The sequence below is a fragment of the Perca fluviatilis genome, chromosome 11, assembly GCF_010015445.1.
Source record: "Perca fluviatilis chromosome 11, GENO_Pfluv_1.0, whole genome shotgun sequence".
NCBI classification, from domain to species: domain Eukaryota; kingdom Metazoa; phylum Chordata; class Actinopteri; order Perciformes; family Percidae; genus Perca; species Perca fluviatilis.
In genome coordinates, this window is record NC_053122.1 from 10,555,110 (window position 1) to 10,581,266 (window position 26,157).

Consider the following 26,157-nt stretch of genomic DNA (forward strand, 5'->3'; position numbering starts at 1 on the left):
TAAAATTCAAGGTATTAGATCAGCTGTTAAAAGTTCATTGTCATGCAATAAATTCCCATCTACAATCACAGGGAAGGAATAAAAATGGCAAGAGTTGATACTATTCACTGCAGAACTCTGGAAGAAATTGTGCAGCATCTTAAGCTATCCACCTGTCTTGACGCTTTACCAAATAGCTTCTGTTTTGCAACAGAGTGCCTAATAACTCTCTTTTCAGGTAATTTCCCTGAAGCCTTAAACTGCAGTTCTCAAACCTCTCCTAATAAAACCGTGATTACCAACCACAGACCAATATCAAACCTTACCTAATAGTCTTTTCTCAGCTATCCCCAAAAAAAAATCTCAGACAACTTCAGCTCTTTCAGAAAGATACTGTTTAACTGTGGACCACAGAGGATTTAAAAAAAATATATATTTTAGAGAGATTGTTTGATGGCATCTTAGCAAATCTGAATCAAGTATCAAATGTGAAACCTTCCCAATCTTTCGTCAAATCGATTTGGGTTCATTTTTAATTGTAAATGCGGTTCAAATAAAACCCAAGCTTCAAATGAAATCTGTACTTTTTGTTGGCTGAGTAGGCAGAAACACTACACATTTGAGTGGCAGCCTAATAATTGTTCGCAACCCGTAGATGCATGAGATGGGCAGCATAAATATATATCTGACACATAATAACCGGTATACGCTGCTTATGTTTCACACCCTATTTAGCATGCAGCTTGGAAGGCTAGCATGGAAATGCTAGTGCATGGCAATGTCGGTTGTTCTGTCAGTTGATTGACAACTATGTGATGACTTTGGTGATCCTTTGACTTTTCCTCTAACGAAACGTTATCGCTTATCGTGTGACTTGATTCCAAATCTTACAGATGTATTGGCACAAAATGTTGTACAGACATTCATAGTTCCCAGATGGTGGATGGCAGGTGATGGCTGACATGCGATTTCGAGTGAAATGTCTCAACAGCGGTTATCATATATTACTATGAAATTTCGGTAGACCCATTCATGTTCCTCTCAGGATGAAGTAATCCTCTTAGTGATCCCCTATCTTAGCAACACAGTCGTTGTCAAATATGTCTTGTTCACAACCACTGGCTCCTAACACTGGAGGTCCCAATTCAGAACTATTAAGTTTCTAAAGACAAATTATTGATTTATGATATGCATCAACAACCTCGTAACTTGGAGACTGCCTCTCCTGACATGCTAAACAATGTTACCCAGCTTAACTGTTCAACTGGAGATTCTACACAATAACGTTCACTCATGATGATAGATATAGATGATGGCTATTTATTGATAGTTGTAATGTTATTTAGCTACAGCTGATATAATCTGCTGCTGGCAGTGTTTGTCATTTTAACTTGGAGAGCATTACTGGCTTAAAATTAGCTACCTGCTACCTCCAATGTATTGTTAATATAAAGAGCAAGGAGAGACAAGAGATTTGATGAGAGATTAGTTGGCCTTGGAGTATTTTATCAATCTGGATCCAGATCTAGTTGACAAAAATGAATTGCCAACAATTTTGATAATCAATTAGTAGGTAGGCCTGGGCGAAAAATCGATTAAATTAATTAATTAAAATTTTTAGTTGCGGGCGATTTAAAAAAATAAGTAAATCAAGTTTTTGTGTAATGGTGTATTTTTGGCTCCCCGGAGCTTCCGTAGCGTTAGTTTCACATAGAAGCATGGCAAGCGACAACAACAACATAGCACACACGAAACAGCAACCGCAAATGACAACATGGCTACCGGTGAGAGTGGGAAGTTTGTTCCCAAGAAAGGAATAAAATCATCTGTTGTGAGACACAAACAACATGGCAGCGACAGAGACTAACTATTAATTATTTTCTTAACCAGTTGTTTCATTACTTACTTATCCGTAATCTCCGCCGAAATGACCGGCAGCTCGCGATGCACTGTCCCCGGCTGACAGTCACCTATTCTGGGATAACTGAACAACCAGCTACAGCTGACCAGAAGGAGCACCATGCGGGGCACCAGAGGCGGTGTTGCAGAACTCTGTTGCGGCTCAGCGCATCTACAAAATGCTGCTGATACAACCGAGCTGTAATATATTGAAACAAGCTAGTTCAGCGTAGCATGCTTGACTGGAGTAGAGTGTTTTTTCTTTGGGAGTGGGAGGGGCAGACAGCACGTTACCTGTTACGTCGTTTGGGCTGCCTTGTTGAGTGCAGCGGCACTGAGAACATCATAGGTCATACAATTTAAGCTCTTTTTTTCTAAATGGAATTAGTCCAACGAATCGTCCGGTTTGTAATGTGCACCTAATCGAAAACCTCGTACCGAACAGTTCACTACAAATACATTTATCGTTAAACCCTATCAATTAGTTGATATTTATCAAGCAAAAATAACAAATATTAACTAAAAGCTGCTCAAATTCTCTCAGCTTTATTAACTTGTCTTTCTTTGAACAGAAATTGTCTGATTGAGTCTAGGCTATCACAACAACTTTTAATACTCATTTTCCATCAATCACGCCTTTCTTATTGTCGAAGTGGGATGACTTCTATGTAATAAAAAGCGAATACGGTTAATTACGGAATATTGTTATAGCTTCTAAATTAAGAAGTTATGCCATCAAATTGTCTCACAGCTTTATCGTTGTTTGTTTCATGATCTCTGAAATGTTGATTAGGCACTAAAGGTACATTTCTTTTTATTGTTTTTAATTAGACATGATCAGCAATGTGTCAAAACTTCTCAGATCCAGATTCTGCTCCATGTTCAATATAAATATATTGTTCTACTTGCTTTTGTAAATCATCTGAATGTGAGAATTTTCATTGTCATGCTGGAATGTGCCACAAATAGAGAATGTTGCAGAAATGGATGAAAATTGTGTTTTGGTTTGACACAATTTCCTAAGTGGGAAAAGTTGACGGTATCAGAGGTATGCCATTTATATGAAAATACTCGCGTTTAATATAAACGTGCTGCATATTCAAGTGAGCTGTTGGCCTTCGCTTTCATCAACAACTGAGGACATCATCCTCCTTCTACTATATCACTATTTTGGAAAAGATTTTATGTTAATTTCCTGTGTTGTATTTATTTATTTTTCTTCTGTAAATTCACACTCCACTTTGATCTAACACTGGAGACTTTGCTTGCTTCTCTCTCCTGTCATCTAATATCATATTAATATTAAATATTCTTCCTGATTCTTCAGGTAAAGTAAACATGAATTAGATGTCCTTTGATCTAGCCCTGAAGACTGCAATCTCCTCCACTGTAGGAGTAAAAAAACACAGTAATAGTACTTTTTTTCTGCATGATTTTGCAGGTGTGGTGGTGAACTCCCCTGAACCGCGCTTTAGTCTCGCACTGAGGATCGCATCCATATTTATAGGTGGTTTTATTTTTTTTTGTGTGTGTGTTTTTGCAGGTATGGTGAACTACAGCGAGGTGTCTGGCTACCCCCTTGTTCAGCACTGGAGTCTTCGTTCTGTGCAGTACCACGTCAAACTCAATCAGTGGGTCCTCTCTCAAGGTAAATCCATCTGCGCCTCTAGCAATTAATTAAATATATATATGTGTGTGTGTGTGTGTGTGTGTGTGTGTGTGTGTGTGTGTGTGTGTGTGTGTGTGTGTGTGTGTGTGTGTGTGTATATATTAGGGCTGTCAGTTTAACGCGTTATTAAAGGCGTTAACGCAAACCCATTTTAACGCCGACAATTTTTTTATCGCGCGATTAACGCATAGACACTTAAAGAAGGATTAATTTCTTTCGGATCTAGCTAGACCGGAAGCAAAATTATGAATCCCACTATGGCCACGCGGCATAAACATTCAAATGAAAAATAACACTCAGTAGCCTAGCTAACCCGTTTCACTCACACACAGACAGACAGACGGAGACAGGCAGACACACAAACAAACAAACACAGACACACACACGCAAAACGGCTGAGCGGAGGCGGAGACACGGGAGAGTGGAGAGGATCGCCAATCGAGAAGAGGAAAGAGACTCTGGTTAGCTTGGAAACGATCTAAGTGGAATAAGGAAGCTGAAGAGGTGTAGCTACACTACGGCACTTTTCCTGTCTTACAGCCGTGGTTTAGAACAAACATTGTGCTAGTGTGCCTGGCTAAAGTTGGAGCTAACTGACTACACGCACACACACACACACACATGCACACACACACGATAAGGTCTGCAATTCTTTCTTTCTGGCTCTTTAAGCCCGGAGTAGGAGCCAACTTTGAACACGGTTTACAAACAGTAAGTGAGTGATACCTTTCTACATATTATACCTTTAAGTAAAAGTAGCAATACCACAGTATAGAAATACTGTTACAAGTAAAAGTCCTGTATTCAAATTTTTACTTAAAGGTATACTTTGCCAATTTTAATCCAGCTCTGTGTCATGGCAGTGTGAGTAGTGTGTTTAGATGAACATTATTTGGCTTCCCTCTGCGGTGCCAGTGCACGGAGGAGCGGAGCAGAAGAAGTCTGCTGAGATCCGCCGAATGATGCGAGCGCTTTGTTTGATGTCATCCGGCGTATCTCGGCAGTCCTCCGCTGTTCATCCCTGCGGAGAGCTCCATGCACTCACGCCTACATGAGAAGTCAAACAATCGTTCATATAGCACACTGGCATGACACAGAGCTGGATTAAATCAGAAAAATATCTCTTTAAGTAAAAGTACAAAAGTACCAGCATATACTTAAAGAAAAGAAAAAAATACTCATATTTCAGAGCTGTCCATTTCAGAATAATATATATTATGCAATTGGAATATTAATATGTAAATTACTTAAATGTTGAAACTGGTAGCATAAAATGGAAATACTCAAGTAAAGCAGTACCTCAAAATTGTACTTAATTACAGAACTTGAGTTAATGTACTTGGTTACTTTCCACCACGGAGTTTAGATACTGTTAGGGGTGTAACGATACACTCAGCTCACGATTCGATATGTATCACGATACTGGGTTCACGATACTATATGTATCACGATATTTTGAAAAAAATACAAAAATTCAACTGAAAATCAAATAACAGATTTATTTAACATTAACAGTGTTCAATAACTGTCTTGTTATACATACAACTTAAAGAATGTACAATACTTCAATATAAATCAAGATTTAGTTTAACCTTCTGTATGTAAAGTCAAACGTCATATCCTATTCATTGGAGCATGAATGCAGTGAATGTAAACATGACGCGGGTACGGTAGCTCAACCAATAGGATTAAACGGACGTCATAGGCCGGGACACACAGGGCCGATTTTCAGCCGTTGGACAGTCTGGCGAGGTCAGTGACACGAATCTGTTCGGTGTGTCCCGTGCCGTCGTCAGTCTGGGGGGCTGTCGGCGTTCATTTTCGCCGACCTGACATGTTCGGTCGGCGGCAGGGCCGTCAGGACTCACCCGGAAATGGCGAGCAGAATGAGGTGACTAGAGTCTCTCAAAATCTGACGAAAATCTTTTAAACTGACCTTTGTTGATCTGAAATGAAGACGGATTCAGCAACTGCATGGCCTATTTCTCGCTTAAAATGTTTTCAGAAACACGTTTCAGTGAACTATTTTAGTACAATATGAGATTGTATTCTGAACGGCCGCCATGACAGTCTGGCTCTCAATATCCGGAGAAAACAAACTCATGTGACGCATTCGTCCAATCAGCTGCCAGTTGTCATTTCTTGGGCAACATTACAGATTAGCGCCGCCTGCTGTTATGGAGGCGTATTACGTCTCGTCTCGTTTTTTGCATATTGTTCTATATCTATGGTTTTTTGGACCTCGGGGACGCGACTGATCATCTCGACTGGCTTTTCTGCCGATGGTCGGCCGTCTGGTATGTGTGTCAGCACCTATATGGTGGTAGTAAAAAAAAAAAAAACATTATTATATACAAAATTATATCGCCATACCTCTACGATACATATCGTAACATTTTTGCATTGCGATAAATCGTACCACGATATATTGTTACACCCCTAGATACTGTACATGCACTTTAGAAAATAAACTTTGATAGACTTTAGATTAATGTCTTGGCAGAAAAACATGTTTCTAAATCTGTTCATACCGGCAAGAGTTTTATGGTCATACAGTTTTTTATATATATATATATATATATATACACACACACACACACACACACAGACAGACAATGGCCACAGGGCGCATTGTTGTCAATTTTGTCATGTGGTGCTAAAAGGTTCAAGTATGGTCCATTAAATTAAACCCTTGTTGAAACAGTCTTTTATGGACTGATTGTGGTGGTGCTGCTCAGCTGCAGTACTCGGAGAGAACCCCGTAAGGGAATGAATGGGTCAGGGTCAAGTTCTCTTTAATCACAAATTAGCAAAATGTCACTTCAAAAGGGCACAAGCTAAAAAGCTGCTCAACAAGCACAGCCAAACAAGAGGGCTACAGTACTGTAAGACAGCATTATAATTACAACCTTAAATCCTCTGTTAATTGTGTAATAACTCATAATAATTGTAATAGCTGATAGATCAGCAAGAGGCACACACCACTTTGACTGTGTATGAAGATTGTTTTCAATCAAAATGGAAATAAACCAGCATAAACATGAGATTCTCTCAGCAACAAAAGGAAAGTGGCTCATGATAGCAAAGGTTTTCAGCAGTCCATTTAAAAGTTGGGCTTTACAGTGAGCAGCCAAACCCTGGCTTTATAATGGGGGGCTAAAGTTAGGTAACTGTTGCCTGAAGGAATGGATGTTTACTTTTCATAACATGAAATAGAAAACTTAAATAGATTCATAGATTGTATAGTGACAGTAAGGAGAGATGTAAGAGTGTACGAGTGTGATGGACAAAACTTACAGGTCCGAAAAGTGAAGCCAATGCGGCTGTGCCTTACACCTGCATTTTATGTAATTTCCAGCAGTGGTGGGGGGGAATGACGGGGGTTGACATCACTGGTTGTCAAAATAACTCTCATTGCATAGAAGTCTATGGAAAAATGACCCAACTTCTCGCTTGATTAATTACCTCAGTAAACATTTCCATAATGAGTTTATGCTCTGATTGCTAGCTTCAAGTATTCTTCAATACAGCATGATGTTCTTTTCGTAAATTATGGTCCCATTCATTTCAAAATGGACAATGAAGCAGGGAATGCTCTAGGGCATGGCTACATGCGGACCTGTCATGGTAGGGGCTAAACAATGCTAACCATGGCACGGTGTACATTAAAATAGCCATAAACTTGTTTTTGGGTGTTGCCCATGTTTTTGTCTTAAACTTTGAAGCTCTCACTGTGTGTTTTCACTATCAAAGTTATTCGGGATGAATGGCGCTAGTACCCAAAAAGTCTGCGTTTACTCTGCAGCAAAGCTCCACCGGATGACTCGCGTAAGCCGGTGTACCATTTATAGAAGAAATTTCATAGAACTATTGTCCAGCTACACTAAACCAGTTAAAGTTGTAAAGATTTTTGTTTTTGTTTTTTTTTCTGTTTCAGCCCTCCATCCAGACTAAAGCGTTGTTTTTCTCCCCCAAAAATGGAGCTTTCCCAGAACGGTGTGTAAATCGAGGCAAAAATAACCCAGTGAGGGCTGGAGCTGTGTGCCAGTAAAGTTAAGAAAACAACTGTTAGTTGCTTCTATCTTTCTTTGTTAATTGTCAGGTGTTTTTATAAATTTGGATTTATGATGAATTTGTTAGACCACGTCGCAATTATAAAATGTTTTTTGTCACCGCAGCAGGTTGGCGATTTAAATTACTTTTTCATACTTTATTCCTGGTGTTTTACCCTATCGCAATTTTCTTTTTCTTATTTTGGTATTTGTGCAAACAAACAAAAAGAGTTTCTTTCATTTTCAAATGCACTTTTTTTTTCTAAACTACTGTGTGTTCCCTAATGAACCAGCACTGGTAGTTTATTGCATTGGAGCTCTTATACACATACTAATACTGTAAGTTCACCTGCATTATTTACTGTAAGTATGTGTGCAGAACAGTTTGTGTGCCACTGTATCATTTGTTTGTCCATGAGAAGCACACATTTAAATGAATTATTTATACATATACAGCAGTGATTTAGGCAGCAGGCATACTCGTTCTCTCACATTGGCATCATCATGTAAAATCAAAATGTTACTGAATACAGGTTGATTTATAAAAATAGGACAGTTTTCCACAGGTAAAAAGTGGATGTCACATGCAAATATGAGGACTTTTATTGAGGCAGATATAGATGGATAGATAAAAAGGAGGTCTGCATTCAGGAATATGTATGTCATTTCATTTTCCTTGTCTTTTTCTCGGTCTCTCTGATAGCCTGTCATATATCACAAAGCTTTGTATCCCTGGCAAGACCAAGGCGTTCTGACAGCGCCTGCCATGGAAACTTCACAGAATAAGATAACTGTGGATAGGTATTTAGTCAAGCAATACTTCTTCTGATGGCTGCTCCTGGCTGCTGACACATCAAGGATTATACTGAATATTTCTCGACGGGATTCTCAGTACTAAATGTATTATTCTGTGAAAATATATCTGCCTTTTTTCCTTTTATTTGCCTCACTAGATAACTTGGCTTGTTCTGCTGGCAGTGAATTTAAAATCTGTTGAAATATTGCATTCATACATTTTGCCTGGCTGGAAGGAGAGTGTCATTTAATAATTTGGATTTCGGTCGTGTTTTAAGTGCATGCATTATACATAAATCCATCATAAAGAGTTTGCATTCAGAAAAGTGCAGCCACTGTACTGTAAATACAACTATGACACCTCTAATGCATTTCCAATGCTGCTGCTGTGGTTTGAAAGTGTCTGCTGTGTCTGCTGAGAATACGGTTTCTATTTTCCCTTCACTCAGAAGCCTCTGTTTTTTTTTTTTTACTCCCATTTCCCACTTTAGCTCATCATATTTCAACAGCCACCGGAGGGGTGCGGCTACTGATTTTTACGTCTGATAGCAAAGCTCCCATCGCTCATCCTCACTGTGCTCTCTGTCTCTCACTTCAGTGGCCTCCTAATTTAATTTTAGAGAAGTAAGAACGAGCAGAGCGTGAGTGCTGTGATATTAATACTGCTTCTTCTCCTGGAAATGATAATGATAAATTGCTATTGCACTTTTGCTTTTCCAATATTTACTAAGATGGAACCCCAGTGAGCACACGGTCATTTTGTGATAGTGTGGTCAATGTATCATTATCAAACATGCAAATCATGCACTTTATTTTCTGGTTCTGCAGCTCAGCCGGTCGATTTCATTTGAAATTTCAATAACATTAGGGGACATGTTCTGTGCTTGTTTTCAATAATGTCACCACAGGCCCGGATTGGCTATCTGGAGCACCGGGAGAATTCCCGGTGGGCCCGGCCTTCAGTCCTGGTACGGGGTTGAAAACACAGTTGAAATATATCATTAATGCTGTCCCTAGGTGTCCTGCACTCGCAGCCCCCTCTTTTTATTTATTTTTGCGGCCCACTGTTGTCTATCATGAAGCCCACTACAGAGTGCAGTCTGGTTATTAAGACGTGCCGTGTTTTGACTCCTCCGACGGCACCTTGCTCAACAAACAGTCTACCGTCACCTCGGACACCTCAGTCAGTGGTGCTTGTTAGGATGCGACCGTGACATGCAAGCAAAAAGAAGCCCTAAAAATGAAACAGAAAGCACAAAGGCGGCGCTGTAAAGGCGAGAAGCTCCATACAGTGACGGGGCCACTGAAGACTGAGCAACCTTTTCATTAAAACCAGCTGTGAACGCCAAATGAACACAATGAGATGGGTAAGCTAAGCTAGTTAGGAGCAGTGCAGGGATGCTAGTGGCCGTGCAAAACATAATACGTTTCCTGCAGACCATGTTTAAGAATCAAACTTTTCCTTGTAGCTCTTCAGCAGCAGCCACTAGTCCAGTTTGCTACTAACAGTGACCGTAAAGAGCCAAGCAGCAGCCATGAGCCCATAACTCCTGAGTGGGCAGGCAGGATAGCTCTTTGAGTGAACATTATAAGAACTGAAGTTAATATTAATGAAGAGTATGGTGTAGACCCGCTCTATGCCCTGAGCTAATCAATGATGCCAGACGATTCTTACTAACGAAACTGACTTGACTTGATCAGAAAGCTTTGAAACAAAGGGGAGAGTTGTGCTGCGAATTAAGACAATTGTTTTAAATGTGATTCAGTGTCAGAAGCAGAGCCAGTAATGTACATAGCTGCTGTCAGTGTGAAACGCACATCTACCATCAGCTGTTGTACCACAGTGTGTGAACAAGCGAACTACAAATCAGATTAGCGACAATATAATCACTTTCTATGCCCATGTTACTAGGGACCCATTATGCTTTTTATAACCAAAGTAGGATAGTAAAGTATACAAAGCTCACGACTGAAAGGGAATAGGATGAAAGTAATATGAAATATTATAAAAGAATTTAATTATTTTATTTCCTTTCAATGTTTGGATATCTGATAGATTCTGATATTGTTGAACATTAGTGTTGTAAATATGTTAACTGTTATAATATATCTACGTTATGAAGCAACACTTACTGTGTTTGCACTGAATGGGAAATATTTTACAAAAATACAAGGCTGTAGAGAACTGTGCACTATTGCAGACTTCTACACTAAGAAGTCTGCAATAGTGCACTATCTTGCACTCAGTGCAATTGCCTTTGTACACCGACGCATGTATCATTCGTATTTTGCACCCGACGCACAGCGGACTTTTCCCGCCACAGACGCACGTCGGTAAATTAGGGAACGTGTTTGCGCTGCAGGGGGCGGTTCAGCGAAAAGAGGAGCGTGTTCCGGCGCAAATGTTCCCTGGTGCTATTTTGCGGTTTCAGAAAACAATTCCGCCACTGACCAGGAAAAACCTAGTCTAAAGTCAGTGGCGCGTTATTCAGATGCTATTTTAGGGGCGCATGCTTGGCCATAATGTAGCGTGTGCACAACGCGCATACACTTTGCCTCCCTCATCTACAAGGACGCAGCAGTTCCTATTTTTGCAAACCATATATAATTACAAGGGGAAGAAATTACTGAAAATGCGCTTCAGGTGTTTGGATAGATCAGGAGGCACCTTACAGTACAGTCCTCAAAGGTGGTGCGTTTGGAGATCCACGCTCCATGGCTGCAGCAATCCTCTCCAGACTGTGGAGATGCGCCCGAGAGGCCGCAGCAACATCGCCACCGGGTCAAGACGGGCATTTATTACTTTTCCACATCCCGGACAGCTCCCGCTGGCGTACGCCAGGCAAATCCGCCATTATAATAGCAATCCGCCATGGAACAAGCGCGCCTGCTCTTAAAGGGAATGTGAGATGACGCTCTGATTTGTTTATTCCACGTTACGCCCAAACCACACCTAGCTACTTCAGACCAACCCATTTTAGATTTGCGTCGGGCGCAAGAGTCATTTATCCCTCCGGTATAATAGCCCACAAAGCTACTTGCCTTTCACGTTTGATACTTGCGTTTCAGATCGTTAAAATAGGGCCCTAAGGCTTTAAAGGGGTGATAGAATGCAAAACCGATTTTACCTTGTCATAGTTGAAAAATGACAGTTTGGTGGGTAAATCGGACATACAGTACAGGCCAAAAGTTTGGACACACCTTCTCATTCAATGCGTTTCCTTTATTTTCATGACTATTTACATTGTAGATTCTCACTAAAGGCATCAAAACTATGAATGAACACGTGGAATTATGTACTTAACAAAAAAGTGTGAAATAACTGAAAACATGTCTTATATTCTAGTTTCTTCAAAGTAGCCACCCTTTGCTTTGATTACTGCTTTGCACACTCTTGGCATTCTCTTGATGAGCTTCAAGAGGTAGTCATCTGAAATGGTTTTCCAACAGTCTTGAAGGAGTTCCCAGAGATGCTTAGCACTTGTTGGTCCTTTTTCCTTCACTCTGCGGTCCAGCTCACCCCAAACCATCTCGATTGGGTTCAGGTCCGGTGACTGTGGAGGCCAGGTCATCTGGCGCAACACTCCATCACTCTCCTTCTTGGTCAAATAGCCCTTACACAGCCTGGAGGTGTGTTTGGGGTCATTGTCCTGTTGAAAAACAAATGATGGTCCAACTAAACGCAAACCGGATGGGATGGCATGTCGCTGCAGGATGCTGTGGTAGCCATGTTGGTTCAGTATGCCTTCAATTTTGAATAAATCCCCAACAGTGTCACCAGCAAAGCACCCCCACACCATCACACATCCTCCATGTTTCACAGTGGGGACCAGGCATGTAGAATCCATCCGTTCACCTTTTCTGCGTCGCAATAAGACACGGTAGTTGGAACCAAAGATCTCAAATTTGGACTCATCAGAACAAAGCAGATTTCCGCTGGTCTAATGTCCATTTCTTGTATTTCTTGGCCCAAACAAATCTCTTCTGTTTGTTGCCTCTCCTTAGCAGTGGTTTCCTAGCAACTATTTGACCATGAAGGCCTGATTCGTGCAGTCTCCTCTTAACAGTTGTTCTAGAGATGTGTCTGCTGCTAGAACTCTGTGTGACATTCATCTGGTCTCTAATCTGAGCTGCTGTAAACTTGTGATTTCTGAGGCTGGTGACTTGGATGAACTTATCCTCAGCAGCAGAGGTGACTCTTGGTCTTCCTTTCCTGGGGCGGTCCTCATGTGAGCCAGTTTCGTTGTAGCGCTTGATGGTTTTTGCGACTGCACTTGGGGACACATTCAAAGTTTTCGCAATTTTCCGGACTGACTGACCTTCATTTGTTAAAGTAATGATGGCCACTCATTTCTCTTTACTTAGCTGATTGGTTCTTGCCATAATATGAATTCTAACAGTTGTCCAATAGGGCTGTTGGCTGTGTATCAACCTGACTTCTGCACAACACAACTGATGGTCCCAACCCCATTAATAAGGGAAAAAATTTCACTAATTAACCCTGACAAGGCACACCTGTGAAGTGAAAACCATTTCAGGTGATTACCTCATGAAGCTCATTGAGAGAACACCAAGGGTTTGCAGCGCTGTCAAAAAAGCAAAGGGTGGCTACTTTGAGGAATCTAAAATATGACATGTTTTCAGTTATTTCACAGTTCTTTGTTAAGTACATAATTCCATATGTGTTAATTCATAGTTGTGATGCCTTCAATGAGAATCTACAATGTAAATAGTCATGAAAATAAAGAAAACACATTGAATGAGAAGGTGTGTCCAAACTTTTGGCCTGTACTGTACATAGAACCTCAAAATCCCAATCACACCTCTTTCCTCTGCAAATCTCACAATTTGAAACTGCCTCTGAAAACAGGCAAATCTCAACGAGCCATCTAATTGACGTCAACTCGGCGGCTCCTCCTCATTTGGCTCTAGTCTCTCTCTTTGTCACGCCCCAACATTTACATAGGCTACACAACTGACCTGAGATCAGGTATTCTTCTGAATCTAGGTCGCGCAGATCTCTGCTATTCCATTACAAAATTCACTTCTGAAACTTTTTTTATGCGAGAAATCAACTATGTAAAGCTCAAATATGTGCCGTTTTACGAAAATCGATGGCTAATTGCAAATTTTGTCCGACTGTGTGTCGGAGTTCACTGGCCGGTGCTGCCTGGGTTGCTGCATTGCCGCCCTGCCTGTCCTCCTTCACAGACCCCGGCCTGCTGTGAGCTAGATTGAGCTCCGTCACGGCTGGCAGCCCACGGTGCTCAATATCCGCGCAAACTCACCCTTTCTGGGTAATTTGCAATTGGCCATCAATTATTGTGAAACGGCCCATATTTGAGCTTTATATAGTTGATTTCTCGCATAAAAAAAATGTGAATTTGGTAACGAAACATTGCAGTGTCTGGAATATGAGACCTGCTGTCTCGTCTGTGTGTGTGTATGGGGATTCGCTCAACCAATCAGTGCACAGCTCATCTAAATATTCATGAGCATACCATATTTGGAAGAAAAGCTCTTGTTAAAAATAGGGCCAAAACACAGGGATGCATAAGGGCCAATAAAATATCAACCAGGCCATTTTCAGCCCAACCAATGTTACATACCCTATTAGGAGACCTTAAGGAACAGTGTGAAATACCCTATACAATCATTCGATCACCCCTTTAACTACATTAATTTAACATAGTCAGTTGTGAAGCAGGGCTGGACTGGGACAAAAAATCGGCCCTGGCATTTTTGGCCCAGGCGGCCCACACCCACCGTGATTGGTCAGACACATTCCCTGCAGACAGTCCTCTTAAAATATGCGTGCATTCTATGATATGAGTTGCCTAGTGTTCAGCGTTCATGTGATCGTTTTGGATCCTTCAAGAGGGGTGTCAAGATTTATCTGTTGATCCAACACTTAAATAATTAATTCATTCTTAGAGTTATGATTTGTATATTTATGGTATTTTTATATTTTATTACTGATATTTGATATTGTATTGCCATTATTGTTATTATTTCTATTTCGCTTAATATTGGCTTAGCAACTTTAAATTTAATTTTAGCTATTGTAAGATTCATATTTTGTCGCTTTGGAGAAAAGTGTCAATACAATAACCATAACCATAACCCTTCCCAAAAGCTACAATAAAGCTGAGAGTAGTGTATGCCCTGGAAAAAAGCACCAATACAAGAGAAGCCATTCAAGGAACACTGATGCTTGTATCAACACTGATTTTATAGATCACACAGACTTTTCAGCTACCCAACAGGCTAACCGCTAGCATTTTCAATGTAAGCTCAGGTTACCTGACAGCCACTAACTTTAATGTTTGAAACCGCCTGTTGTCGTTATGACCCGAGTGTGGAAGTGGGTTCCTGGATTTGATTGGGTCAGGCCAGTGCCAATAAAGAAAATTAACCAATGGGCCGCTGTGAATGCTTTATGGGCCGGCCTGGCCAAAAAAAAAAAAAGGCCTATTTATATCGGCGATTCGGCCCAAAAGTGCGTCGGCCCACCGGGAAAATGCCCGGTATGCCAGATGGCCAGTCCAGCCCTTAAAACACCATCGTTCGTCTTCCCTCTGTCTCCCCTTTCACGTTTGTCCTGGTGATTAAAGGCAGAAATGCCCCAAAAAATCTTAAAAGAAATGAGGCTAGGCTTGTCGATACAAACTCAGTTTGAAAGACTTTTGTAGAAGAAAACCTTTTTCAGTAGTACAGGGTGGATCTTTTTTGTGTTTATAATACTTAAAACACTCATTTTGCAAATAATAACTGATAACCATTTAAAAAGAATAAAAAAGAAAAAAAAAGAAAACTGTTACATATCAACATAACATTCAACCCACTGACCAAGCATCAGCATTTTACAAGTTGGGAGTGAGAACGGGATGCTTGAAAAGATGCTTTTTCAAAGTGTACCAACAGATGGTAGTAGACGAGCAAACAAGATACAGTACATTTTCCCTTTTACTATCGTTTTATTTTTTATTTCTCATTCAGTTTTCTGTTTTTACTAAAATTGTTTTTGTATTTTTTTCCCCTCCATCTACCCAGCCTTTAGCTCGGCCATTCATTCTCTGGACGGGGCCACGCAGCGGAGCGACTTTGTCTCCATCCTCAGGGAGTTTGGGAACCATTATGTGCAGGAGGCAGTGTACGGCTTCCAGGAGTCCTGTACCATCTGGTACCCCAACAAACAGGTCCAGAGACAGCTGTGGCTGGAGTACCAGGACATCAGCAAAGGTAGGGCACACACTCACACATAGCGAGTGTTCAGGAATGATATTTGTGAATGAAAAATGAACAGTAATTCTGCCCGTAATTGGCCTGAGCATCTAAGGTGAGGTGAGCATGTGTGTATGTTGCTGTGTGGGCTGTATGGAGTACATTCATTTCTGCAGTTATTTATATATTCATTGATTTTTACAGATTCATAATCTGTCACCCCCACAAAATGCATTCAGGCTCGTAATACTAAGGCTATGTCTGTGTAGGGGTGGACTGGATTATTATGTTACACATTTAGAATGGTCAGGACTCTTCATAAACCCTCTTCTCACAGTCTTCATCATACTTAAGCTGCTGAGTAAATGCTTGCCAGGAGAAATATTTAAACCTCTCATGGGACCTCTTTTAATAAAGTTCTTCTCTTGTTCTCTTGCTTTTTGGTTGTACCCTGTTGTAGAGAAATGTAATGGACTCCCAGGGTGGCAGTCTTGCAGAAATGCTCTCGAGGCACTTGTTTCAAACGTTATTTATTTATTTTCTGCACTCTTTATGGAAGTGCCCCCCCCATAGATTGTTTTGGTAGATTTTTTTTTTTTTATAGGTGTTTAGGTTGTTGTGTGGGCGCCATACACCATGCAAACAAACACAAACAAGACCTTATTTCTATGCCTGGGTATTTAACCACAATGCTGTTTTAGCATCGACTGACAAGTATATCTAAATACAAGCTGTTGTTTTCTTTAATGGGGAACCCCCAATCCCTACACCGCTGACACAACATGCATGCATGTGCAACATTGTGAGCTAAAAATAAACACCATAGTTGTCAATAACTTGTTAACTTATTTTAATGAACTGACAAAACAAATACAACTGATCTGGGATGTATGCAATAACAGTATTAAGTATAATGCAAAGGCCTATCCTTAAAAAAAGTTGAGTATTGTATCGATCAGATGTAGTACTGTAATTTAAAATGTCACCAATTTGTTTTTATGTGGGGGAACTGTACTGTAAAAAAATCTTGAAATTAACATTTTTTTGTAGCACCCTGGCCCATTCTCAACACTTTTTGTTTTACTTTTAGTCAAATGTCATCTTCTGTTTTAGATAACATGTCACATTTGTGAACTTTTTCTTCTTTTGTTAAATAAAAATTCATTTTTTTTTCCTGAAATACATTTATATTTCTCGAAGTAAGGTGTTGGAAAAAATATTGTTATCCATACCAATTATGTATAACTGAAGTTATACTAATTGGCACTATTATTAATAATTCCAAACAACACCCAGCCCTACTCACCAGCGGTTTAAAACTGGTTGAAACTTGTACGTACTTACCGAGACATTAGACTTCATCACACATGCTTTTGTCTTGTGAATACAGCTGCAGTAATAGCTCTTCATGTCTGTATACTCACCGAATGAAAGTGAAGCTGGCAATCCTACTTTAAATAGCCAGACAGATGATACGTGTTCAATAACCTGTTTTCAAGAAAAATGTCATGTTGACATGCATGTGTAGCAGCAGTTCTGCTGACAGCTACATGCTTTCTCTAGTTGTTTCATTTTGAAAGATAACCTCATGTTGGCATGTTCCACTGTGCGTTGTCTGCTATGTATGGTGCACACATTACAAACAATGCAATGGTACAACCATCTGTTTGAGTCTCACACTGAAGGGGCAAGTGTGTGTGTTATAGATCATAGTGTGGCTTTGCACCATAATCAGCATTGTTCTCTCTCAAGCAATTACAGTAAAAGACACAAGCATTCTGCAAAAGCGCTTGAAGCACTTGTACTTAAGTGAACAATCAAGTCTTTGCCAATTGTTTTATTACAGAAAATGCCAGCATATGTCAGCATGTGCTTGTTTTCTCAGCAAGTCGCGGCAGAGATAAGTAATAGCCTATCTCTCCCGCCGTTTCACCTCGTTGGCTCCAAACTGTCCGCAGTCGTTTCCATTGTTTGCCTCGGCCACTTTTCTTCCCTTTCTTTACTTTGTCCAAGGACAGCCCTGCTGCGCTGCACTGTTTGCTCCCAGTTACCTCTGCGCTGACAGATGGCATTAGATGACTGAGTTTTCCCACCCTCATGAAAAGTGCATTAGTCTTCATTTTCAGCCGGCTCTGACACGCCGGTTGCAGACGCTGCTAAATGATTCAACACAATCTTAAAAAAAAAAAAAAAATGTCATACTCTTCCTTTCCAGCTTCTTCTTTGTAAACTGTGAAGTTTTTTTTTTCATGCTAGATCAAGGCAATTAAATCTTGCTTGGATTGGTGTCGGTGAACATGCACTTTCCAGCAACTTCTCTGCAGTCCTCAAGATTATATATAACTTTATATAGATGTACTTATCCAAGTATATATAGTTTGGTGGTTATTGGAAATAAGTCTTATTTGTACACTTGTAACATGGGGGGAGGGGGCAGTGTGTAATTTTTTAACTTATCCTGGAACAATAAATAAAGCATTGCACAGTTTTCATCACAAATTGACAAAAATCCAAAAAGTACATTTGAAAATACATCTTACTGTATACTATACTATTTGTGAAATGCAGCTCACTACTGCTGCTCATAGTAAGAATAATTTTTGTAGAACCTAAAATGTTTTTACAACTATTTAAACTGCACCCTTACATTTTACTTTGAAGATTGCCATTGGCCAGGTATGGGCGTCACGGTAACAGGAGGCCATACAGTATTTATCTCAGCCTACATTCCTGTTGTTATCAGTCCCCATGTTGAGGCAACAATAAAAACATTGGATTTGGTCCTTTTGGGAGTGAAAATCTGATTGTCTGAACTTGTGCCAAATCTATCCAGAATCCACTTCCCTGACAAACAGCAGTGATTACGTTGGGCTGTGAAGATCTGAAATGATTAAATCTAAGTGGGTAACGGTTTCAGGACCATTCGTTTCTAGGAAAGGAAATGGATTCCATTGGCAAAAACTTGAAATCAGAGTCATTTTTCTTAATCTCTGCCTGGCTTCTTGGAAACGTCCTGGCCTTTTGGAGGAAGTAATGAGCTCACAGGAGAGTTTGATGATCCATGTCCTCGCCCTTTGCTCCAAATACAAGATGGGCCCGACTCCCTCCATATTCAGTTAGAAGCTGCGCTGATCATTTTTTGCGTCTTAGCTGCCTGGGGCACAGCTGCTACCTGCAGTTTCAAGGCATATGTATCCATATGGTTAGTAATTATACATCAAATGGACACAGATTTAAAGAAAAAAATTCCTTCACAGGATACTTTGGACTGTATCGCAAGAGAAACGATGGTCTCTTGGTGTAGAAAACAGAAGTTTGTTGCATTCTCCTCATTTGTGTCACTGTAGCACCCCAAAGTCCTTCATCTGAATGAATTGCAGATATCTGGTTTATATATATTATATGATTTAATACTAATGAGGAAAATGCTTTCAGAAAATCAAATGTGTGTGCTGCTTAGGGAAAGGGGATAAAGCTTCTCATAAATTGACGGTTACCTTAAAGACGTGGATTTTTACTTTAATACCAAATCAATGAAAAACATCCCAGGAACTGTGGTATATTTTGGCAATTGTGCATCGACTGTGAATTATAACTCAGCAGACCGGAGCTCAGTAGGTGAAAGAAGCACAAAGTGTGCCACAGACTGTAAAGTTAATTGAAGACTTACACCAGTTGTTTCCTAATGACCCAGGAACTTAAAAGCAACAAACGGACACACACACACAAACACACACCCCCCCCCACACACACACACACACACACACCGCCTGACTATCATGGCTGTATCTGTCATGTTTGTAGAGAAGGGGCCATAGCTCATTAACCGTGGTCACTCTGTGTGCGTGTGCATTTGTGTGTTTGGCCATGATGCCTTGTCTGGGTGATTAATAGCACTTTCTTCCCTGCACTAGGTTATGATATGAGTTTCCTATTGTCAGACAAATGACCTCAATTACCACGCCAGAGATCAGACACGCACAGCAAAAAGAAAAAAGGAGAAAAAAAGGCCTGTTCATGTTGCGACAGTTTATTACATCGGCAAAATGCATTTGATTTAAAAGTTAAAGACTTTTAAAGGCTGTTAGAAGCAGCTCTAGTTACCATGTGGAAATGCAGTTATGGTTGTATACCCCATACTGGCTGGGATTGGTTGTAGGTTTCATGTAACTCTACCTCCATACCTACTGTAAAATGAACTGATGTGGTGCTCCACTTCCTTCAGCCTCAAATCATGTACGGGCACTACAATATTTAAAGCTGCAATTTTTTATACTGACAAGGAGACAAATGTCTGTACGTAATTAAAGTTTTGTCTATAGTTTTTTTTTTATTGCATATTAAGTGGTTTATCTAACAAAGAAAATGCGCTTTAACAACCTTCTCCAAACTTAGTTATCATACAGTTTTTGAAGACCAGTTTTCTTGAAACCAGCTTCAAAATAATTAGATGCTTTGGAGTTCTTTCAAAACACTCCCATCTGCGATTAAAATGTGGCATTATGGAGCTTGTTAAATGTCAGATCAAATTGAAAGTATAGTATAGAGAAGGGAATTTCAGACACAAGCAAAGGTGCGTCTGCAGCAAAGAGACAGCAAATGGTGTCAATCCAACTTTAATCCCCTCCTATCATATCCTGTATCTTTTTTACTCTATCTACTTCTGTTTTTTTTTTTCTCTGACTCGGGATCCCCAGCTGTTCTCCTTGCTTTCTCTCTCAATTAAATCACCATGACCTCCTTCCCCAACCTCCCCTAGTCAGGTGTCAGCTCTTTACCAACCTCCAGCACAGCGTTGCATGCTGGTATGTGTGTAAGTGCGATCACCCTGCCAGCAGCCAGGTAAAAATAGGGGCCTTATTTATTCTATTAGGGCCTGTCATTTTAACAAAGAAGCAGCAGAGAGAGTCTCGCTCTGGGGCATGAGAGTGGAGCAGAGGAGGGGGAGGAGAGCGCCGACCTCCGTGGCCCTTCTACAGCTCCCGCTCGCAAACCACAGGGCAGCACAGCGCACACCACACAGCTCTTCACACCTACACGCAACCACAACTAACACCACCAATACCCTACCTGGTTACCAGCTGGGAATTATGCAACGCTCATATATATATATATATATATATATATATATATATAATTTATATTTTTTTCTCTAAGACGCAGGGCTGAGTGATATAGTCTAAAATCTGTGATCATTATTTTATTGCATGCATCCAGATAGCAAATGTAATTGGATATTTCTTTTTAAATCCATTAATACTTGACAATTGCTTGGTTCTGCTTGCTTATATGTTGTCATATGTATGTAGTTTCAGTTCAGTGTATTTTAAGAAGACGCACATTAGCAGGCTGTCTTCTACAACATTGGTGCACCAGCTGTGTGGAAGCTAATATTGAGCTTGTCCCTTGATTGTGAACTAGATATGACCAGATATTGTGTGTTGTTTGGCATTTTTATGTTACCCTGTTTGTTGACTTAACCTGCTCACACTGTAACCATGTCAAGACAGAAATAACACTCACAACAGCTCATAACAATATTGGCTGACCAAATGTCATAGTGTGAGTCTTTATCCTAAGGCAATACAGTCTACAATGAATATTTTACATGTTCGCCACTCGTTCTTGGTCTCCAAAGGCTGCCACAAAACGTAACCATAGCTGATATACACAAGGGACTTTTAATTCCGTTACCAATGTAATTATCACTTAATACAATAACACAAGGCGTCAGAAAACTTCTCATGCCACAAACATGATATATCTATGAGTTCAATAACCAAGATTAATGAGCTCTCATCTGCCGAAGCAATATTTCCATTGATTCCACTGTTTTAGTAGGAGTGAGGAGGACAGAGAAGGGGAAAGAGGTGAGGGAAAAGGAGTCATTAGAGAAAAGATGCACAGAAGAGGTGGATGAAGAAAGTGTAGACTTCCTAAAAGAAAAAAGAGGAGTAGGAGTTTGGTGAGACAATAAGAAGAGAATAAAAAAAAAGAAGTGAAATGACAGAGGAGGTGAGAGGAGCAGATTTAAAAGAGTAAAGCATGGGTATGACAAGGAGGAGGAGGAACAGTAGAGATGTTGCGGTGAGGAGTTGAACAGTGGAGCAGCTGTGGGACGGAGGCAGCGGAGAAGATCTTAGGAGGTGTGGGTGGAGGTGTTGGAGATGTCATCTGCCTCTCTGAGGCAGAGGCAGGGTGATAAATGTCCTCTGCTTGTTCAGTTCACCAGAAAATTACAGACAGACATGGTGCAGATGTCCGCTCACTCCGTGAGTTAATGGGTGGGTGGAAAAAGAGACTCGTCAAGTCTAACGATGGGGAACTGCTCCAGCAGCGAAAGTTGAAGTTTGGAGATGAAAAAACAAAACTGGTTTTATATCGAGCCTCGTCAGCACATTCACAGACAACTCTCCTCACCAGAACAGACAGAGCCAAGAGTGTATCGGTTTACATGCTGCAGGATTACAGAAATCACATGACCACAGGGTTATCTGAAAATAAAGCCCAACAAAGATACGTGCTACTGGTACTGAGAAGTTGCTAATCCAGGGCTCTCAAGTTTTGAACAGAGTTCAGAGTGAGATTTTGGCGGCAGGGGTTTGGGTGGGGACAGTCTGATCTGATAAATGACAAACAAATTCGTACAAATATTTTTTTTAAATGTGTGTGTGTGTGTGTGTGTGTGTGTGTGTGTGTGTGTGTGTGTGTGTGTGTGTGTGTGTGTGTGTGTAATAATTGATACTATGCATTGTCTGGATAAAATATAATGAAATAGCCTAAGCCAAAGGTTTTCACAATGGGGGCTGGGAGGTTGTGCAGTAAAAATAAAAGGAAAGAAAAAACTAAAAATATTCCAAATTATTATGGGTACTATTATAAAAGTATTATGAGTATGCCTATTATAAAATGGGTATCTTTATAAAAATATAAAACTGTCAGAGTAGCCCTGCAGCCGATTCAACATGTAGCAATAATAATAATAATAATAATAATAATGGGTGCAAAAGCCACCCAGTGTTTCCTCTGTTGATTTCTGCCGCCACAGTATCAGAAATAGGGCAGATGCACAACAGGTTTCTGCTATGTACATGTAGTATATAGTCATAATTCCACGACTCTACAGAGCCGTGTGCTCTACTGAACTCAAGCGAACTGTCATCCGCTCTCTCTCCCATGTCTCTCTCCCCTCAACTGGAACAGTGACAGGACGTCATCACTTGTGAAGTCATGGCAACAAGATAAACAGGGCGAGTACACCGGAGTACACTTGTCACTCAATCTTAAACAAAGTCACAAACGGAAACGAAAGCCGCAACTTGAAATCCGCACTCACTCAGCTGGTGCGTCGCAGGCATTAGCGGCGCCAGGATTTTGATTGTAGGTGGGCCTCCAGAAAACTGGATATTTCAATTTTTTTCAATTTCTTTATTTTTGAAAGGGGACAGTGAACATTAATCAACATTGAAACAATGTAAATGTTCCCGAGTTAGCTCAAAAGTGCTAATTTTCATCGGTAGTCCCCCAAATAAGCCAAAAGAATTTATTCAGGTTCCCCCTGCATTCAGCCAGACGCTAATAATGTTAAGACGCTACTTGCTGGTGACTTGATGGGGAGAGGGTGGCCGAGCAGGATGGTAACTCTTCACTTGTTACTTAAAATGTCCTCCTCCTGCTCCTCGGAGCGTTTTTTGCTGAATTTAAATGAAAACAAGCTGCTTTGCTTCGCTTTGCGTTTCACATTAGCTAGCTACGGTCTGTGTCTGTCTCATTGGGCTTGCTTGAAAAGCTTGCGCGCAAACGTCATTCATTTCATTTGATCACTTGCTGGTGACGATGCAGCCTGTGGGCGGGCTTAAGAGTCCACACGTGGGGTAGAAGACGCTGATTGGCTGAGAAGCTTTCACTCAAAGCTTTCCTCGGGCTGCTTATTGGATGAACTGCTAGAATTGAAATCACTCACTATAGAGAGCCAAAGTCACGCCCTTCTACTTCCGGCCAATGGGACCTATCTTTTGAAAAAATATGAACGAGGGTCAATGGAGAGAATTATTTTTTGATCCCATTTGAATTGAGCCACGGATTACAGATGTGATGTTCGTCAATTTAAAAGAATTGAACTGAAGAAAGTCTCGGTTTATTGTTAAACTGTTGAAGTATAAGACTGTGAAAATACGTAATTAGAAAGACTACACGCTTCATGGATGACGTTGATGTAACGTTACTCAAATGAGCAGAGGATCTCGCTTGTTCTTTTGCTTATCTGCTGAAAACACTTCACTGGATAAAACACATCAGGTAAGATAATGTTACATGTGTTGTTTAACAGAGCTAAGCTAGTTAGCTAGCAAGCAAGCCAAATCAAGCTAGGTGAGGTAGCTTGTGTGAGACGGGAGATGTAGTTCACTGAGCGGTTTCACACAAAACTAAGTGGTCATATGACAAACCTACGGCTAACAGAGACTTTCTTCGTTTGAAAAATTCTTTTAAATTGACGAACATCATATTTGTAATCCATGGCTCAACTCAAACGGGATCAAAAAATAATTGTTCACTACTGTTCATATTTTTTCTGAGTTTAGGTCCCATGAGGTCCACCGGAAGGGGCAGGACTTTGGCTCTCTATAGGCCTGGGTCAAAATGGGCGGGCCTGGTCCTAAAATGCCCAATGGTAGCGCCGCGGGTGGTGGCAGGGCGTTCTGAACTCTATGGGGAACTCGCTTGATTCCTCAGGCAATAATTAGCCTGTGCCTATGTTATCTCCTTACATATACCTACACTCTCTGTCTCTGTAAGATTGGGAATGATTGCGATTTCTCTTGGCACAGCTACCAGAAGACTTACAACTTTCAGACACGTTGCTCACGTCACATTTACGTTGTCTCTCTCAGTTGGAGGCTGCGCAGTAAAGCAAGAGATCACCGGAGAAGTGCTTCTAATAGCCTTCACTGGTTTCCGTCCTGAGCAACAGGGTCGGTTGGTCCATAATATACGGTCTATGGTTCCACTGTTTAAAAAATAGCGGCACAACTTGGTGGGCGTTATCCTGGTAATATCTCTGCGTGAGAAATACAAGGTGTGGCGTGTGAGCGTGTGGACTTGTTGAAATGCGTGTGTCTCACGCCCAATGCGTGAGACTTGAGAGCACTTGCAGATATGTTAAGAGAGGATGCTGCTGCTTTTTATATTGTGGACATGGTGAGAAAGCTCTGGCCCTAAACATCCAAGCTCGGGCGCAAATCAATCCAAAGTTGTCAGGAAAGAAAATAAAATGTCTCACCGTGCTACTAACAAGCTAACGTTAGCTCGTCTGTTAGAATGGGGAAAGTGTCTGAAGGTCTGGCCAGAGATGCGGACCAGCTGGCGGACGAGGCAGAGAGCAATGTGGCTGAGGTTAGCACAACAGGCGGATCAGCGTGTGAGTCAGTCTAGCGCTAATGAAACGGGGGAGATGGAAGACCCGCCTGCTGGTTCCTGATCAGCTAGCAACGGAGAGAAGGTTGTGAATAAGACAATGACGGTGTCGGCGGTGCTCCACCTTAAGTAGGGTATGTTTGAAACGCAGCCAACATGCTAATGCACATTTGACGGTATCACCCAGATGTGCCGATCACCGGGGTGAGAAAAATAACCCCGGAGCCCAACTCTTTATTCCCGCTGCAGCAGCCTTTAGACGCATAGCAGAACCGTATGAAACGGTCACTAAAGGAATTGGCATTTATATTGGCATATTATATTACATTATAAATTATCTTATCTAGAGTATCTAGTTTGAATTTAAATAATAAAAAAAGCTTTCACTGAAAAATTACGTTTCTTTATTAGTAGCCCTTGAATAAAAACAGTGAAGCCTTGCAAACTTGATTTTATAGATTTGACTTGGTGTTGAATTGCATATTAACGATAAAAAAAACTCCCTTTTTTAACATTTTTGGCCTGAAGTAATTAGTGTAAGGTAAAGCCTTTCTACAATATGATTGCTGCAGTAGAAAAGAACAGCAATGGTTAGTCATGGGATGGTACTGAAATAGTTTTGTTCATCAGGAAAAGAGAACACTCGCAATACTCCCTTTACTTTGCTGTTTGCATCTTGTTGTACATTAAAGGGAAACTTCACCGATTAGCATTAAGCTTTGTATCAGTAGAAACCCGGTAGTATTTTTGAATGACCGTGCTTCCCCAGAAACTGTTCATCCCGACGGAAATTTTAGAACAATTATGTGCATTCAAACTACCACACGTGTACCACCGGGATACATTGGAACACATCGGAGAATATGCAGACCACTTTATTACAGACACAATACTCCACACACTACGCAAGCTTTGCCTGCACGGAGACCAGCGGTGGAGCTCGATTCCTGTGGCCGGTAAAGTGACCTCATCAGCGGGGAGCGTTGAACGAGTGTGCCGGCGGAAAGCTAACGCTAGCCAGCCATCTGTTCACCAATCCTGCTTGCAAGTGTCCGCTCATTAAACAAACTGGACTACATCCAACTTCAACAAAACTCCCAACGTGAGTTCAGAGACTGCTGTGCT

At 40.9% G+C, this 26,157-nt stretch overlaps 1 protein-coding gene across 4 annotated transcripts in view; it reads left to right on the plus strand.

Moving 5' to 3' along the window:
- astn1 (astrotactin 1) overlaps nt 1-26,157 on the plus strand; it is a 566,677-nt gene that overhangs the window by 256,404 nt on the left and 284,116 nt on the right. For all 4 annotated transcript variants that reach the window (XM_039816837.1, XM_039816835.1, XM_039816836.1 and 1 more), the window contains 2 exons: nt 3,422-3,526; nt 15,448-15,636. In XM_039816837.1, coding sequence (XP_039672771.1) covers nt 3,422-3,526; nt 15,448-15,636 — 294 coding nt within the window. The remainder of the gene's footprint in view (nt 1-3,421; nt 3,527-15,447; nt 15,637-26,157) is intronic.